General features: G+C 48.7%; 1 protein-coding gene across 1 annotated transcript in view; it reads left to right on the top strand.

The window, feature by feature from the left end:
- Positions 1 to 2,151: 2,151 nt before the first annotated feature.
- Tbx5 (T-box transcription factor 5) overlaps positions 2,152 to 16,417 on the top strand; it is a 47,972-nt gene continuing 33,706 nt past the window's right edge. The window contains exons 1-5 of the mRNA XM_052168374.1: positions 2,152 to 2,298; positions 3,962 to 4,056; positions 6,036 to 6,155; positions 6,949 to 7,096; positions 10,340 to 10,492. Of these exons, the coding sequence (XP_052024334.1) occupies positions 2,152 to 2,298; positions 3,962 to 4,056; positions 6,036 to 6,155; positions 6,949 to 7,096; positions 10,340 to 10,492 (663 nt within the window). The remainder of the gene's footprint in view (positions 2,299 to 3,961; positions 4,057 to 6,035; positions 6,156 to 6,948; positions 7,097 to 10,339; positions 10,493 to 16,417) is intronic.

Genomic DNA, 16,417 nt, shown 5'->3' with positions numbered 1-16,417 from the left:
GTGAGCATCCCAGCTGAGTTAGATTGTCAGAGAGAGAGAGAGAGAGAGAGAGAGAGAGAGAGAGAGAGAGAGAGAGAGAGAGAGAGAGAGAGAGAGTCATACTTTAAATTCTGGAACTTTAACCCCTGAAAGCGTCTCTCTGAAAACAGCTGGCCGATTCCCAAGTCTCCCAGCTTTTCTTCTCTGGGGGTGGGGGTGCAAGGGCAGAGCAGGACACTGGTTTAAGGATGCTCCCAGATCTGCTATTTGGTCTCGGGTTCCTCTAAGACCTTCTGGAGCCCGACAACTTAAAGTATTTGGGGCTAGCGAGCAGCCAGCGAGCTGTGGAGGAGGTGTGCGCTGGAGGTGGGCAGTCCCTGGGAGGCTCCAGCGGTGGGCACTTCTTCGTAGCAACAGTAGCAGCTAGCTTGGGCAAGCAGTCCCCAGCACACACTCCAGAGACACCATGCCTGCACCCCCACCTGGCCTCCGGCTTTCCTGCTAAGAGGAAGAGGGGCGGTGGCGAATGCATCCCGCTGTACAGAGCGAGGTAACGGTACAACCAGATGGCCGGGGAGGCTTGGGCGGGAGCAGGCTGCAACAGTCGGCCGGGGAAGCGGAGAATGGCGGACTCCAGCCGGGTCTTGCATTCTGCAGAGTCTGGCTTGCAAGGACTTTACCCGAGCCTTTCAAGGCAAGAGGGACCTGGGAGGTTGCCGGGACTCGGGGAGCAGCATTGAGGATTGCAAGGCGCACACGGCCTGGTTCTGTCAAACCACATCTTGCTCGTCTCTCCGCCAGCCTCTGAGCTTCCCGGGATCCTGGCAAGGGCTTCGGTGGGTTTCTCCCTATGGCTGACCGTGAATGGGAGAGCGCGTGGGGCTCCAGCCCTGTTTTTCTTTGTTATGAGAAGATTATGGGGGCTCCCAAAGCAGTCTTCCTTAAGCTCCCAAGGCCAGAGGAAGGAAGAATTGGGCCTCAGAAACTCTCCGTGGTCGGTTTAGGTCTCAGGCCGCTTCAAACAAGGCTGGGATTCAGGCTTTTTGCCTAAGAAACTGCGAAAATTGTGGGGAGCCATCTCTAACATGAGGTCTGCTGGTGTTTTGAGGTAGAGGCAGTGGTAGAAATCCTTCCTTTAGGAAGGAGATTGAACGAACAACTTCAGCTGCTAGCTTTATCTTCTTCGGTTGAAGCCCCGGGGCTGCCCTACCAACCACCTCGGTCCCTAGCAGCCCTCTGAATGTCTGCAGCCCAGGATTTATCTGGGACTGATTTTAGGCTGTCCGACTGGGAGCCAGGCCGGCAGTTTGAGTTAGCCAGCCCCACTGAAGCTCAAAGAAGTTCCCTTTAGCTTGCTCACTCCTCCCCTGCAGCCAGTCGGTCTGAAAAAGATCCGGAAGGGTACAGCCCGCTGGCTGGCAGCGGAGGAGCAGCCACCGAGTCGCAAGCCCCTCTCTGATCTGGATCTACCTCCGGGGCTCTCCGGGGCTCTCCCTGGCTACTTTTATTTATTTACTTATTTATTTTCAAGTGGTATTGCTTAAGGTTGGGGAGAGGAGAAGACGTAATTTTAAAGGCTGTTTCATCTTAAGGCCTGTAACAGATGATGAGAGGGTTACTATCCTCTATCCTCTGGGTATATCTCTTCGAGTCCTTTCTCTCCTGTTTTTTATTTTTGCAAGACGCGGGTTATTCTGGGACTTTTGTCTATTGTGGAAAAATAATGTCTCTTAGGAGGTTTCATTAAAAAAAAATTACTGGCATGGCCTCTTAGATTTGACAAAGACCATTTCTCAAAGGGGCACAGGGTTTTTGTTTTCTGTTTTGTTTTGGGTTTCTACCCGATGGCTTCCAAAAATACCGACGCCTTATCTTTATTGGCTCTTCCAGGAGTTGAGACAAATTTGACGGACAGCTCTGTTATCACCCAGAGCCTGTGCAGGGGAGATGCGGGGAGCCTCGCCACCTCCTCCCTGTCTGAAGCGGGTATTTCGCAAGCGGTGGTGCGTGGTCAGAAAGTATAACAATAAAAAGACTTTCCGAGGCAAAGCCTCCTTCAGCTTGGAGTGAAGGGTCAAACAACTGTCCCCTATGTCGCTAGACACTCTCCAACTCTCTCTCCTGTCGTCCTCAGAATAGAACCTCGCGCGGGCACAGGAACCCGGGCGCACCATGGCCGATACAGATGAGGGCTTCGGCCTGGCGCGCACGCCTCTGGAGCCTGATTCCAAAGACAGGTCCTGCGATTCGAAATCTGAGAGTGCTCTGGGGGCTCCCAGCAAGTCTCCATCATCCCCACAGGCCGCCTTCACCCAGCAGGTAAGAAAAGCCGGCCCAGCGGCATAGACCGAGGCCTGAGTCTGGCTCTCTGCTAGCCGCGCAGGGGGCGCGCAGGGCCAGTTACTCTCCCTACTTTCTGGCTCGTTTCATCCAATCTCCCCCAATTCCACTCTATTCCAATCCGCTTTATCGAGGCGTTTATCTTTATGGCCTGCGTATTTTAGAAACCTATTTACATTATTGGAGAGCTCTCAATTATCCGACTATTTGAGGTCAGCTAACAACGGCCCAGATAATTCTCTCCCAGCTGCCCTGGGTATGCCTTATTAAGGGTCGGGTCAGCGGCCGCTTCAGGCCGGCATGAGCGATGGCTTGACCCTCCTTAGATCTTTCTTAGCCTTCGCCTCGGCTCGCCTGCTCTGCGCAGCCCGCCTCGCCCCTCATGCAGTACCATTTATCTTGCTCCGGGGCCTGGAGCAGCTTCCTGACCCGCCGAGGAGAGCACACAGGGGCTGGGACCAAGGCACCCTGAGCCCGGAGCTCTGGAGGGCTGGAAGTTGGTCCTGAGTGGAGGAAGGGGACCCCACCCTGTGATCTGCTATCTGAGCACCCAGCGCTTTGGGGTTGCCAAGTAGGTTTAAAATTAGGTGTCACTGGGCACCGATCGATCGGGAAGGCTTGGGTTTGATCTTGAAATCCTTTCCAATAGTTGTGTGTATACTTTTTAATAAAAGCTAAGAGGCTTAAGAATAGTGTGTGTGTGTGTGTGGGGGGGAATTTGCATAATATTTTGAAAAGGGAAAACAAGTCCACTTTTTGGTCGATTGATAATTGTTTCAAAATGGAGATTTGTGTCTGGCTGTTTGGGTATCGGCTTTTTAGAAATAACTTCTAGTTGAAAAAGAAAACGTTAAAAGGCTTCAGTGGTTCCAAGTCAAAGAAAGGCTGGACGGTGGTGCTAGATATGATCAGAGTCTGGAAAGATTGTTAATATAGACACTGAGATTTTTTTTTTTGTCCTTGAGAAGAAAATCATTTTTAAAATTGAAACTTTCTACATAGTGGCTTACATGTGCTGGAATCTTAGCACTTAGGAGGGTGAGGCAGGAGGATTGCCAAGAGTTTGATACCCTTATATGTGTTGCATAGAGAATTCCAGGCCTGTCTGGGCTGCAGAGCAAGCCTTTATCTCCAACAATAATAACAACAACAATAATATTGAAATTTCTTGTAGGTTCATATTCAGACCCAGGGATGATGGACAGCGATGTATTTGCATAGCTGTGTGTTTTGAATCTGGGCAACAATACAAAAATATCCTAGTGGGGTTTTCTAGATTGACTACCCCCCCTCCAACCATGTCTCAGCTAAAAACGGATCCAAATTAGATGGCCTGGTCCTCTAGGGAGGAGCTCTGTGGTGGGGATGATTCCCAGGCCTCGATCTGGTGGGAGAGACAACAGGTTCCGGGAGCTGAGGCTCTGTTGGACTGACTGCAAGCTTCAGTTTGCCTAGGGAGCTATAGGCAGATGCCATGGGTTGCCCTAGAGGTCCCATTACTTCCCAGAAGTCAGAGCCCTCTTTCTTCAACTGCACAGGCTTTGTCAGGTACTCTGGCCTCTGCATACAGGAGGAGTTTGAGAAAGCACTAGCCACTAAGACCCATCACTGACATTTTTTTTTTCTCTCTCTGTCTATCAAGGGCATGGAAGGAATCAAGGTGTTTCTTCATGAAAGAGAACTGTGGCTGAAATTCCATGAAGTGGGCACGGAGATGATCATCACCAAGGCAGGGAGGTGAGGCAGGCTCCAGGCACTGAAGGAGGGCAGCCATTGAAGGAGGCGGGGGGGGGGGGGACATGGGAGAAAAATAGAATAGAGACAATATTTAATCAGAGTCCATTCTGAATAAGGAATCCTCAGCAGGATGAGGACCGTGAGGACCCTCCCCAAATGCTTACCTCTGGGTAGAATGCTCCTTCCCGATCTTATAGGAAGATAAAAGTGCACAGAGAGAAAGGTGAGGGCGGGGAGAAAAGGTGAGGAGGGGGCGGTTGGGGTGGGGAGACTGGAGAAGGACTTCGAGTCGTTAGACTTGGTCTTGCTCTCTCGCCCCCACCCCTATTCCCACCTTCTCTGACCTTGGAATTGTTCCAGGGTCCCACCCGAGGATTGCCAAACTCCCGGGATTGTTCAATGTATTTGCTACCTCGTTCATTGTTTATAGAGAGCGGGCGAAGTCTTTGAAAGCGAGCGGGGAGCTCCACGGAGCTCTCTACACAGACAGGATTAAACATAGCCACTCAGCCATTGCGCTGGGCCCAAAACTGCCCTTCACGGCCGGCAGGAGTTTCAGCTAGAGAGGCTAGACTAGGCCTGAGGTTGGCGGCGGGTGACAGAACAGTTCAAACTCTGGGTCTTCCGTGTGCATTTGTGCGTGTCGGCTTGGGGGAACCAACTCATTTCCCCAGCGGCCTGAGCTACAGGCGTCCCCACCGTGTAAGAGGCCACGAGTCGGCCCAGTGCAAGCGTGCGAAGAGACAGGGGCCAGGGCAGAAGGTCCAAACTGCCGGGTGCTTAAAGGCAAAGGGTGGAGTTGATTTTTCCAGATTCCGCGGGTTCTCCAGCCCAAGCCGCCCTCAATAAACTGACAACGGTGACGTTTATTATTTCTTGAAATTAAACAATGTCGGCTCCCCCGCTCAGCGCGAGGCCCTAGTGAACTAGAAGGCGGTGGGTCTGTTTATATCAGACATCTGAGGTTCCCTTTCCCATCCTGCCCAGGAGGGAAAGTCCCAGCCGGCTGCCTTTTCCTCCTCGCTGGAGCCGAGAGGATTTAACTATAAAAGGCCTGCACTGTCTCTGGTGCCTCTTGCTGGGGCCAGATAAACACGAGGAGGTCGGGGCTCCGGGCCTGCGACGGAGAGGCCTTCTCTCACTTCTTCCCACGCTGCACCAACCTAGGTCCGATGGCTTGTCCTGGCGCGCAAATCGAGCCGGATCCCTTGCTTTCTGGAGCGCAGTCCTCACCAGACGTTAAGGAAAAAAAAATTCTAGTGGGGCCGAGGCATGGGGGAGCCCTTAGGAATCCGAGTTCTGTACCCAGCTTTCTAGTTCCGGCTTCGGCGCTCTCTCTAAAACCGACTGTGAAAGGGTTTGGAATTTCTTTCCTGAGTGTCTGGGAGTTTAAACTCCCCAGGGAAACCTGCCAAGCGCCGTGGAGAAGTTGCAGACCATTTATGAGTGACCGCACGCTGGCCATGCGGGGCTGGTCACTAACCCAGAGAACTTGGGAACCGCTCGCTCTGGCAGCTACGGTCAACCTGCGCCTCCGAGGGCAGAGAACCAAAGTTAGTATTCAAGGTGATGTGTCCCTAGGGTGCCACCTTGGATGGCAGCCTCGGGTTTGAGTGAGCAAGTGGCTAGCTTCGTATTGAATGAACTCCTACCCCGCACCCTGATACCACATTATCCAGTTGAAAGCGAGTCTCTTTAAACTTAAAAAAGTCTATAGGCAGCAATCCCCCGGCCCGGCCCTACTTTCTTCCGAGGTTCTTGCAGTTGCTGCAGACGCCTCCCTTTTCTCTGCGCCCCTTTCTTCTCCCGGTAACTTCAGGGGAAACCTGGCCTGGATCTCACCAAGGATGGAGTGGGGCCAGGGGTCTTCGTTTCTCCGGGAAAATGGCTGAAGATCGGGAACCCCGCTCTTCTGATTACTGGCTCTTTCTCTCTACCAGTTCTTCCCTTCATCTCCCTCTCTCTGTGTCGTGTCACAGGCGGATGTTTCCTAGTTACAAAGTGAAGGTGACTGGCCTTAATCCCAAAACGAAATATATTCTCCTCATGGATATTGTTCCCGCAGACGACCACAGATATAAATTTGCTGATAACAAATGGTAGGTCCCAGGGTTCCAAAGGGCAGGGAGGGCTGGGAGGAAACTATGTTGCCCACCTCACCCCCAGCAACCAGAACAGAAAATTATTATTATTATTATTATTATTATTATTATTATTATTAATTTCCAATTAAAGCGCAAGGCTTTTGTGCCTGTTCCGTTGTATATAAAAGGACCACAGCCACTAGCTCCCATTTCATAGATCTAAAAACTGAGGCTGTGGGAAGTGAGGGGACCCTGTATACTCACATACTCACATGGACTGCACTTTTTTTTTTAAATTATTTTTACCAAGTACTGGATATATTTCCGGGGGGCATAAAATCATTTATAGTTATTTTTTATGAGTTACCTGTTTTGAACATGACTTTTTTTTTTTTTTAATGAAACTGCAAAACTGGCCAATGGCTTTACTGGTAAAACAGTCAGCAGAGGAGACTCATGCTTGGGCTCCATTGCCCCTCAGACAGTGGGCAGTGCACAGCTCACAGGCTGCAAGAGGCTGGCTCCTTTAAAAGCATTTGCGTTTTCAAGAGTTTCACATGTGCATATTTTCAGATACCGCCGATAATTTGCGGGCAGCCGAGACTTTGAGGCCCCACACGCTCTGGCTGGGGAAGGCGTGGAAGGTGGGAAGAAGAAAAACCCAGGCCGGGGTTTTCTTGGATATAGCGTGGGCCGTAAACCAAGGAGCCCGGAATGTACCCAGAACTCTGCCCTCAGAAGCAGCTCCCTTTAGGCCAGCTACCTCTGGGCTATGGAAAGCCTTACAACTCTTGTCTTCTTCACCTAGGTCCGTAACTGGCAAAGCTGAACCTGCCATGCCCGGTCGCCTCTATGTGCACCCGGACTCCCCAGCAACCGGAGCCCACTGGATGAGACAACTTGTCTCCTTCCAGAAACTCAAGCTCACCAACAACCACCTGGACCCATTTGGACACGTAAGTATCCTGTCCCCCATCAGCGTGTGAGACAACCTCTTCCCCCACCTTCTTACTTCTTCTCCTCAGGTCTCTCTCTATCTTCTGCACCCTCTTCTGCTTCCCCACAGCCCTGGGGCTCTCTCCAGCATCCATTTTACTTAGCCCCAAGCGGTTCCTCAGCTTGTTGGGACCCACCCTCGGGGCTGGGTGGTCCGCTCTTTTATCTTTCTAATCCGGACTTTATCCTCCTGTCTCACCTTTTTGCCTCTCCTCTCTGTCGCGCAGTCCCTCGCCTTCTTTTCCCTCCTTATCATTTCTTTTCTCCCCATGGTTCTCAGACTGAGAAGACACTCTCTCCTCTGCCCCTCCTGTGGTCTATCCCAGGATCTGTCTTTCCTCTTCCCAGGGTGGCTGGAGATGGGGTTCCAAGCCTCCCCATCTTTTAAAGCTCCACTTTGTAACTGAACTTTCCTGGGTAAGGAGCGCCCAGGTCTCATGCCTCCTCTTGTACTGATGACAAGTGACCTCTGGTTCCATTGCTTCCTTGAAGCTCAGCGTTTCAGACTTTCTCTCAACTCTGTTGTCTCTTTTCTCCTTTTCCATGCAAAGAGAGGGCAAAGCTGGATCAGAATCCTAAAACCTAGCATCACTTTGGCTCCAAGAGAGGGGTCCAGTGAACCCCCGCAACTATGTGAGGGCACAGTGTGCATTTCCCTCTCCCAGGTGATGTGTGTGTGTGTGCGTGTATGTGTGTGTGTGTAGTAGTCAGTGCACTCCCAGTCTGGCTTCATTCTTGTTCCCCAAAGAACAACAAAACAAATCTCTCCCTAAATCTCTCTGTTACTTTGGGCTTTTGAATTTTCCATTCAGAGCCCTCTGCTAGATTGACCCTGCTCATTCTTGGACATCTGATACTCAAAGTTGCTCTTGCAAAGGGAAGTCCAGGGGCACGGTGTGTGTGTGTGTGTGTGTGTTTGTGTGTGTGTGTGGGGAAGTTAGAGGAGGTGCCCACGTTTATACAGTTTGCTTGGGAGTAGAGGTTTAGGGAAATGGGGCTCTGAGTAGGTTGGACTTAGGAATAAGTTCAAATAAGAAATCTGCTCTTTCTAGGTGAAGGCAACAGAGGCCAACCAGGACCTGGGGAGGGAAGAGGGTCTCAGGATGGTCTGCTGAGAGGTTCTGCATGTGGGAAGGGGAGAAGGCTGGATGGGTTGTTGGTAGAAAGTTCTATCCTGAGCACTTCTTATGATTTACTGAATTCATGGTGTTCCCAGGGCCCCGAAATGGCCTGGGGCTTTTCTGGTCCAGGATTAGAAGGCTTGGGGTATTTCTGTGGTTACTAATCAGAAAGTAGGTTCAAGGTCCTGGGGTGGGGGTGGGGCTCCCTGCCTGTTTCCTTCCTCTGGCTCCCCCCTCAGGAGTTCTGGGACCCTCAGTAGGGGTTTCTGTGGAATCTCCAGCTGGCAACTGACTCTCTCACAGCCTCATTTCTGCTTCAAGCTGTATCTCCATTCCCCACCCCCCACAGTACTTTTTGGGGTCACTCTGGGGTAGACTTCCAGGAAAGGTCCTTGGCCCTATCAACAGATATGAGCCACTTAGCTGTCCTCTCCTCCCCGAGTTTCCTCTCAGCAATTCATGGACAAAGAGAGAAGTACTCTATACCAACTCTGAATCTAGAGTCACCCTGATGGAATTAGGGGCCATTAGATCACCCTCATTCTGAAGTCTCCACATTGTCCCCAGCTGTCAAAGCAATTTGGTTAAGCCCAGAGGACGGCTATGCTGGCCCAGGGGCTGCGGCAGTCAAGCTGGGGGCCCCAGTGCGTCCCTCTGGTCTCTCTGTCGCCACACTGCTAGTCAGCCAGCATCATTATAAGCCTGGGGGTGGAGAGAGAGCGAGCGAGAGAGAGAGAGAGAGAGAGAGAGAGAGAGAGAGAGAGAGAGAGAGGGAGAGAGAGAGAGAGAGAGAGAGAGAGTAATTAGAGTTGGACACCCCCAAGCAGGAACTAAGGGGTCAAATATTACATCTTGAGGGCCTTGCTTCAGGGATGAGCATGGGATTCTGCAAGCCAGGGTCAGCAATGCAAACAATCAGAGACGGGGAAGCAGATCCTGTTGCCGCTAGGGTTTGGGATCCTGTAGGAAAAAGCAGGGACGGGAAATGGGTAAATGTGGCCTGTCGCATGAGAGAGTTTTGGGTGACTTTTAACAGTCACCCCAGCATCAAAATATGGGCATCATCTGGACAACAAACCCAGTTGTATTACTGGGAATGCATATGCAGGAGTCCTGCCTCCGCCCTTCCCTCCTCCTTCTCCTCAGTCTAATGATGATGATAGTGGGTGGTGGTGGTGGTGATGATGATGAAGATGAAATAATAATAATAATAATAATAATAATAATAATATGGTTGTAGCAATAGCCAACAGCAGTTGGAGTGAGCCCTCCTCTGAAGTAGCTCCAATAGGGAGAGGAATACAACCACTTTTCCAGTAGATGTTGAGAGCCATCTCTCTGAGTCCCAAATTATTGATACTCAGAGAAAAGCAACCCCCAGGTCAGCCTGTCCCTGCCTCAGTGGGGCTCTCCCCTCTCCCCACAGTCCCAGGAAGACACACCCATACCACTATGGCCCTCCTCCCCGCCTGAGGACTCTTTTTCATGTTTCAAAACAAAGGACCCAGGTTTGAGTTCTATTAAGAGCCACCAATCCTCCCAAATCTAAAACTGCTATGTCCGATTGGCAGGGTCAGCCATTGGCCTTCTTCGGAAGGCATTTGAGGAGGGAATGTGCCTCTGCTATTTGTATATATGCACATATGGTCTTCCTGTCCCTCACAGCACACACTGCTGTCCAGTTCTCCCAGCCCCCTGCCTGTTCCTGCCTCCAGACTTGCCTGGCTCCCATTGGGGGCGGGAAGTGCCCTTATACACAGAGTTAATTTATTAAGCAAACTTTATTAAGAATTCTGATTTACTGCCTTGTGTGCTTTGGGTAGGTTCCTGGAATATTACCTTGACTTTTCTAATGTGGAAATTGTCATTTTTGAAATGTTTCTTTTAAATGAAATCACTGGCCCTTTTTCAAAACAGAAGAGGGGGGGGGAAGAGAGGGGCTATTTTTTTCTTTCCAAGAGCCCATATAATAAAGCTAATTGGCTGTGTAGATGGGGGAGGAGCGACGATCGAGTTGGAAACAAAGGGAGTTTTGATTATTATTTTTTCTTCTGACAATCTCATTTTCTCTGTTATTTTTAGATTATCCTGAACTCCATGCACAAATACCAGCCCCGATTACACATCGTGAAAGCAGACGAGAATAATGGGTTTGGTTCAAAGAACACTGCGTTTTGCACCCACGTCTTTCCGGAGACAGCTTTTATCGCTGTGACTTCGTACCAGAATCACAAGGTAAGACGGAGAGTCTCCACCCGCCTGCACAGCAGGGCCGCCTGCTGCTTTACGTGGACGCATGCGCAGTGTCCTCACCGGAATGCAGCTCTTTATGACCGAGGGTGGGTCTAAAGTCCGACAGACTCAGCTGCTATTGTCCTCCACGGGGCTGGGCAGGGGCCAAGTTGGAGCTGTTTGCGGCTTACTCATGGTGGGGAAGGGTCTCTCTCACCTATCCATTCTAGTTAGAAACAAACTAGTCATTATGCACAATTGGTGCGAGTCTACCCAAAGGGGGAAGGGGAAGGTGACATTGTGCTGGGATGGGTGGCTAGTGCTACCTTTGGTGGGGATTGCCTTTTCTGTTGAGAACAGGGTCGTGGATTTTAGAGGCACCTCATGTGGCAATGGGGCAGGTGGCACAGCCCAGGGTAATTGGGGGCAGGAGAGCCTCAAGTGAGCTCAGCAGAGCTTGTCCCCTCCCCCTCCATCTGGGTGAAGTTAGCTGTAAAGGTTCTAAGGCTGACAGGGGAGGCCAGAGAAGGAAGGGTCACAGGCAGGTTTCCTTCTGGGTCATCCAGTGCAGGTCATCCTGGTGCTGGCTGGCTCCACCGATCCCCTGATAGAGCCCGCTGTGGGTAGACTCTGAATTCGACCGAAGGTGGCCCAAGTGTGATGGATGATCCCAGATCTAGGGAGAGCTTCTTCCTTTGCCTCAGAAGAAACCCTTGCCTCCTCCCTAACACAATTACTTTTTAAAGGGAAGGAACAGAGCTGACCCCAGCAAGGGTGAAACGGCGAGGTCAGTTGCTGTGATTTAGCAGAACTATATGTCACACGGCCAGAAATTGGCTTCCTCATGGGCTCTGCAAGCCCTTGTTTAGCTGTGACCTTAAAGGCTTCCAGAGCGGACACAAGAACCACAAATATCTCATCCCCCCTCCCCATCAGGGAAGCCCAGATTCATAGAGGATGTGGGTGGTGGTGGTGGTGGTAGTGATGTGTGTGTACATATAAAATGACCTTTAAAAATGTGGGTCTGTGGATCCTTGGTATGTTCTGAGTTCTATGTCATGGTAATGTTATACATTATACATAGAATACAATGTATATATGTAGTATACATTGTATACATGTAGAATACAATGTATACATGTAGTATACATTGTATACAATGTATACATGTATATAATGTATACAACATGTATAATGCTGACACATGTATAGTGGACATTCACTGCCCTGTTCCTCCTGTCTCTTTGCTTTTAGCTTTATACAGCATGCACTTTGCTGCTTACTTGATTTTTTGAGACTGTTTGGGTTTGAACTCGAAGCTTCAAATATTGCTAAGAATACATCCTGCTACTGAGCTGCATTTCTGGTCCCTTAAAGACTGACTGTTATGACATGTGTGACATATGGACATACCCCCAACACTGCCGTATTTCTGTGTGTATGTGGACTGTGTATGTTGGGGGAGGGGATCATACATTGTGCTGGAGCACGACTGTTGAGTTTAGATGACAACTTGTGGAAGCTGGTTCTTTCTTTCTACCTTTTTATGAACCTGGGAATTGAACTCAGGTCCTCAGGCTTGATGGCAAGCACCCTTATCTGCTGAGCCATTTTGCTGACCCATGTATGAGCTCTGAGCACAGTCTAAAGGTCTCACAGCTCTGTCACTGTGTGTTTGAAGTTGCTTTCTGTAATAGCTGGGTCTGGGTCCCTAGTTGAAGTGCACATGAAGGCCTTTTTTAGCCAAGTGGGCAGATTTTGTACTTGCACACCAGGAGACAAGTTTCTGCCACTCTATCTTCCACAGGACCTTTCTTATTTCTTACCTGCCAAGCCCTGAAGTCATTAATTTTCTGTGTGAAGAGCCCAAGAGAGATACATCTCCCAGGCAAGCTGAAGACCCTTGAAAACATTCCTCAAGTGGATGTAGGACCTGTGCCTTTAATAAGTGGGCCATGGTTTCTTATGCTTTGTAGATAGCATCTCTCTCTTTGTTGTCCAAGCTGGAATGGCTGTTGAATCAGCTCAGGGCATAGGTAAGCCTGCTGAGATGTTAACACCATGTGGATTAAGGTCTGTACCCCATGGGGGAGAATGAGTGCTCAGATTCAAAGGCAGGCTATAACTCAGTTTCCTATCTGTAAAATGGGAATCATAATAGCATCCACTTCATGGGGTCCTTGCTAGGATTACCCCCCAGATAATCCCTGGGACCATCCTAGACAATGCAATGGCCTGGAACTAGCCATTGGTCAGTTTGCTGGGAGGTCAGCACTGTTCAGAACTTTGATGTTTTTGGAAATCTCTTAGCTTGTTCAGTATCACTCCTTGAGTGTATTGAAATCCTCAGGGCCAGCATTTTAAAATTACGTCTTCTTATTGCGGTTGAAAAAAATCACAACACATACCAGTCTTTGTGGTTCCCTCGGTTCCTTATCAATCAAGAACGAACTTGTTTTGTCTTGGATGGATGAATCTGGGGTAAATATCCTCAGTAAGTGCACAGCCAGGAATACCTGGGGAATGCAAGCCCTTGTTGGGAAGGGGTTCTCGGAGCTCAGTGCACCCAGGATGTTTTCCAAATGCTAGGCAGGTGCCAGGTAGGGTGCATAGGTGGCAGGGTGTTCCTTTCTTAGGCGATAAGGCCCAGACCTTTCCAAACACAGGGACCCTTAATGACGAGCTGTATTTCCTCAGCCCAGCTGTGACCCTGAGCTGGATTTGGGAGTTATTTCCCCAGATGTTTGACAGCCTAAGGGAAAAAAAAAAAGATATTTAAAAACTCGAATCTTCCCCAGCTCCGACATTCACTCGGGGAAACACGTCTTTGTTTGGGTTTTTACAGCAGTTGTCAGCAGCTCTGAGCACACTGCCTAGAAATATGTAGGTGTTAAACACAAGTCACTCGGGTATTTCATTTCTCGGGTCTTACTACAATGGCCGTGTATGCAAGCGTACGCGTCCCTCCATGTGAACTGACTTTTCCATCCCAAGGAGTTTTGCTTCAGCTTAAGTCCTTGTGTATGGAGTCCATATTTATGAGGTATAAGTTTCTCTGGTTGGGACCAGGAAATGAAGCCCCTAATAGAGAGACATAATTAAGACTTTTTGGCCCTCATGAGTTGTTTTTTTTTCCCCTCCAGAAAGCAAGAATTTGCAACAATTATTTTCATTAATTTTTACAACCGCTGTCTCACCAGTTGGAGCTGCCATTTATGTTTTGCCCCCCACGCCCCCACTCTCTCCCTTCCCCGGATATCCGGTTTTATGATGATTTTGGAAGGGAGTGCATTTGCATGGTAAATAGGAGCTTTTTGGTAGGCACAGCCTTCCAGGTGTGCAGATTCGGGAGCTTATAAAGCTGACATTCGGCCTACGAGGGGTGTTATAGGGTGGTTTATAGTGTAAGGGGCAGTGTGCAAAATAAAATGTGTTTCAGCAGAAGATGAGCCTGTCTGTCTAGAAGGATTTCTCAAGGATGATTCTGTGTGTGTGTGTGTGTGTGTGTGTGTGTGTGCATGCCTGTGGTGTGTGTACATATATGTATATGTGTCTGTGTGTGTGGTGTGTATTTATGTGTGTGTATGGGGCATGTGTTTATACATATGTGTGTATGTGTACATGTGTGTGTTTGTGGTATGTATGTGCACACACATGCATGCTTGTGTGTATCTGTATGCGGTGTGTATGTATGTGTGTGTATATACACGTACATGGCTCTGTGTGTGCCTGTATGGGTGTGTATGTGTATGTGTGTGTATGTGTCTGTGTGTCTGAGTGGTGTGTATGTATGTGTGTGTATGAAGTGTGTGTATATATATGTATGTGTGTATATGTGTGTGTTTGTGGTACGTGTGTATACATGTATATATGCCCACATGTACATGTGTGGGACATGTGTGTGTATATGCGTGTGTGTGCATGCATATATGTCTGTTTATGGTGTGTGTATATATACACATGCACATGCCTGTGTGTGTGCCTGTGTGGGGTGTGTATGTGGGTGTACTTCCATACCGTGTCCACAAGTAGAGGTCAGACGATAACTTGAGGGAGCCAGTTCTCTCTTTCTTCCTATTGGTCTCGGGGATGGAGCTCAGGTGTCCAAACTTTCCTGGCAAACACCATTACCAGCTCAGCTATACCATCTCACTGGCTCCACCTTACCTTTGACACAGGGGCTCTCATTGAACCCAGACCTCACCAATTGGCTAGACTGGCTAGCCAGTGAGTTCCTGTGGATCCTCCTGTTTCTGTACCTGCCCCCTCGGAACCAGAATTCAATAGGAACTGCACTCAGGTCTTCCTGCCTGTGTTAGGAACACTTTACCCCTGACACATTACCCAGCCCTTCCTAGTAGTGCTTTGCAATTATACCCTGGAGGGGTCTATGCAGCTTCTGAAAGAAGTAGATGGGTGTGCTACAGAGCCCACCAGCAGTAGAGTAGTGTGTGCAAAGTCCTGGATTCTCTTTCCAGCACTGCCTAAAAGGAGACATATTTAAAAATCAATGTTTAAGTGTATCTAGAACTAATTATTTTATTAATATTTTATATGCAATGGGGTTTGCTTTCTTTCATTTTTTTTTTTTTTTTGCGATAGAGTCTCAGTGAGAAACTTCAAACTCATGATTCTGTCACCGCATGATGGGATTATAGGTGTGAACCACCACACCTGCCTGCCAACATGGTTTTGTATGCATTAAGGAATGGCAGAACTTGTGAGTGACCAAGAGACATAGAAACAGTCTGTGTGAGAAAAAAAAAAGCTTGTATAAGTGTTTCGCCTGCATCTATGTCTGTACATATGTGTTTGCCTAGTGCCCATAAGGTTCAGAGTAAGACATCAGATCCCCTGGAACAGGAGTTATAGACAGCTGTGAGAGACCATGTGAATGCTGGGAACTGAACCTGGGTCCTCTGCAAGAGCGGCCATGCTTGCAATTGTTGAACCATTTTTTTTCCAGTCTAGCAAAAAGTTTTTTTTCCCCTCAGACAATTGTTTTCCTGGACCATTTTTGGGTCCTAAGTTCTTAAAGGAACAGTGCCATTCTGGGCTGGGCCCTGGATTCACATCCTTATTTCTCCTCAGTATTTATCACAAAGACTGGTAGGGATCTGTTTCAGTGGCTGGGATGAGGACTTGTTCTGTCCTCTTTAAATGATCTAGTCATTATTTAATTTCTCTATAATCGGGCCTCAGGCAGCCCTGACTGGCTTTCAACTCAGTATATAGTCAATGGCCTTGAACTTTTTAATCCTTCTGCCTCCACTGCCGGGAGTGCTGGGATCACAGGTGTCGGCCATCATGTCTCATTTGTGCTTCTGCAATTGAACCCATGCTAGGCAGGCACTCTGTCAGCTGAGCAGCACACCCAGTCCAATTTGTTTATTTGTTTATTTATTTATTTATTTACTACTACTGCTGCTGCCGCTATACTACAGGGTCTTGCTATGTAGCCCAGACTGATGCCAAACTTTTATAAAGATTTATTTATTATTATATGTAAGTACAATGTAGCTGTCTTCAGACATACAAGAAGAGGGTGTCAGATCTCTTTATGGATGGTTGTGAGCCACCATGTGGATGCTGGGATTTGAACTCAGGACCTCCAGAAGAGGTTAAGTGCTCTTAACCACTGAGCCATCTCTCCAGCCTCGATCCCAAACTCTTGATTCTCCTGTATCAGCTTTCAGAATGCTGAGATTATAGGTGTGTGATACATGATCTCCAGCACACATGATCTCTGGCATACATGATCTCTGGCATACATGATTTCCAGCATACAAACATGCCAGCTTGATGTGATCTAGCTTTCAGTAATTTTTGAAAATTAATTTTTTTTACAACATGACCCTCCATTGGGTTGTGTCTTATGACAGAATCTCAGGAAGATCTCTGAATTCAGACATGCACATTTCAAAGATA

Source organism: Apodemus sylvaticus, chromosome 22 (genome assembly GCF_947179515.1).
Source record: "Apodemus sylvaticus chromosome 22, mApoSyl1.1, whole genome shotgun sequence".
In the NCBI taxonomy this organism is placed as follows: domain Eukaryota; kingdom Metazoa; phylum Chordata; class Mammalia; order Rodentia; family Muridae; genus Apodemus; species Apodemus sylvaticus.
This window is presented reverse-complemented; position numbering and strand designations above follow the sequence as displayed.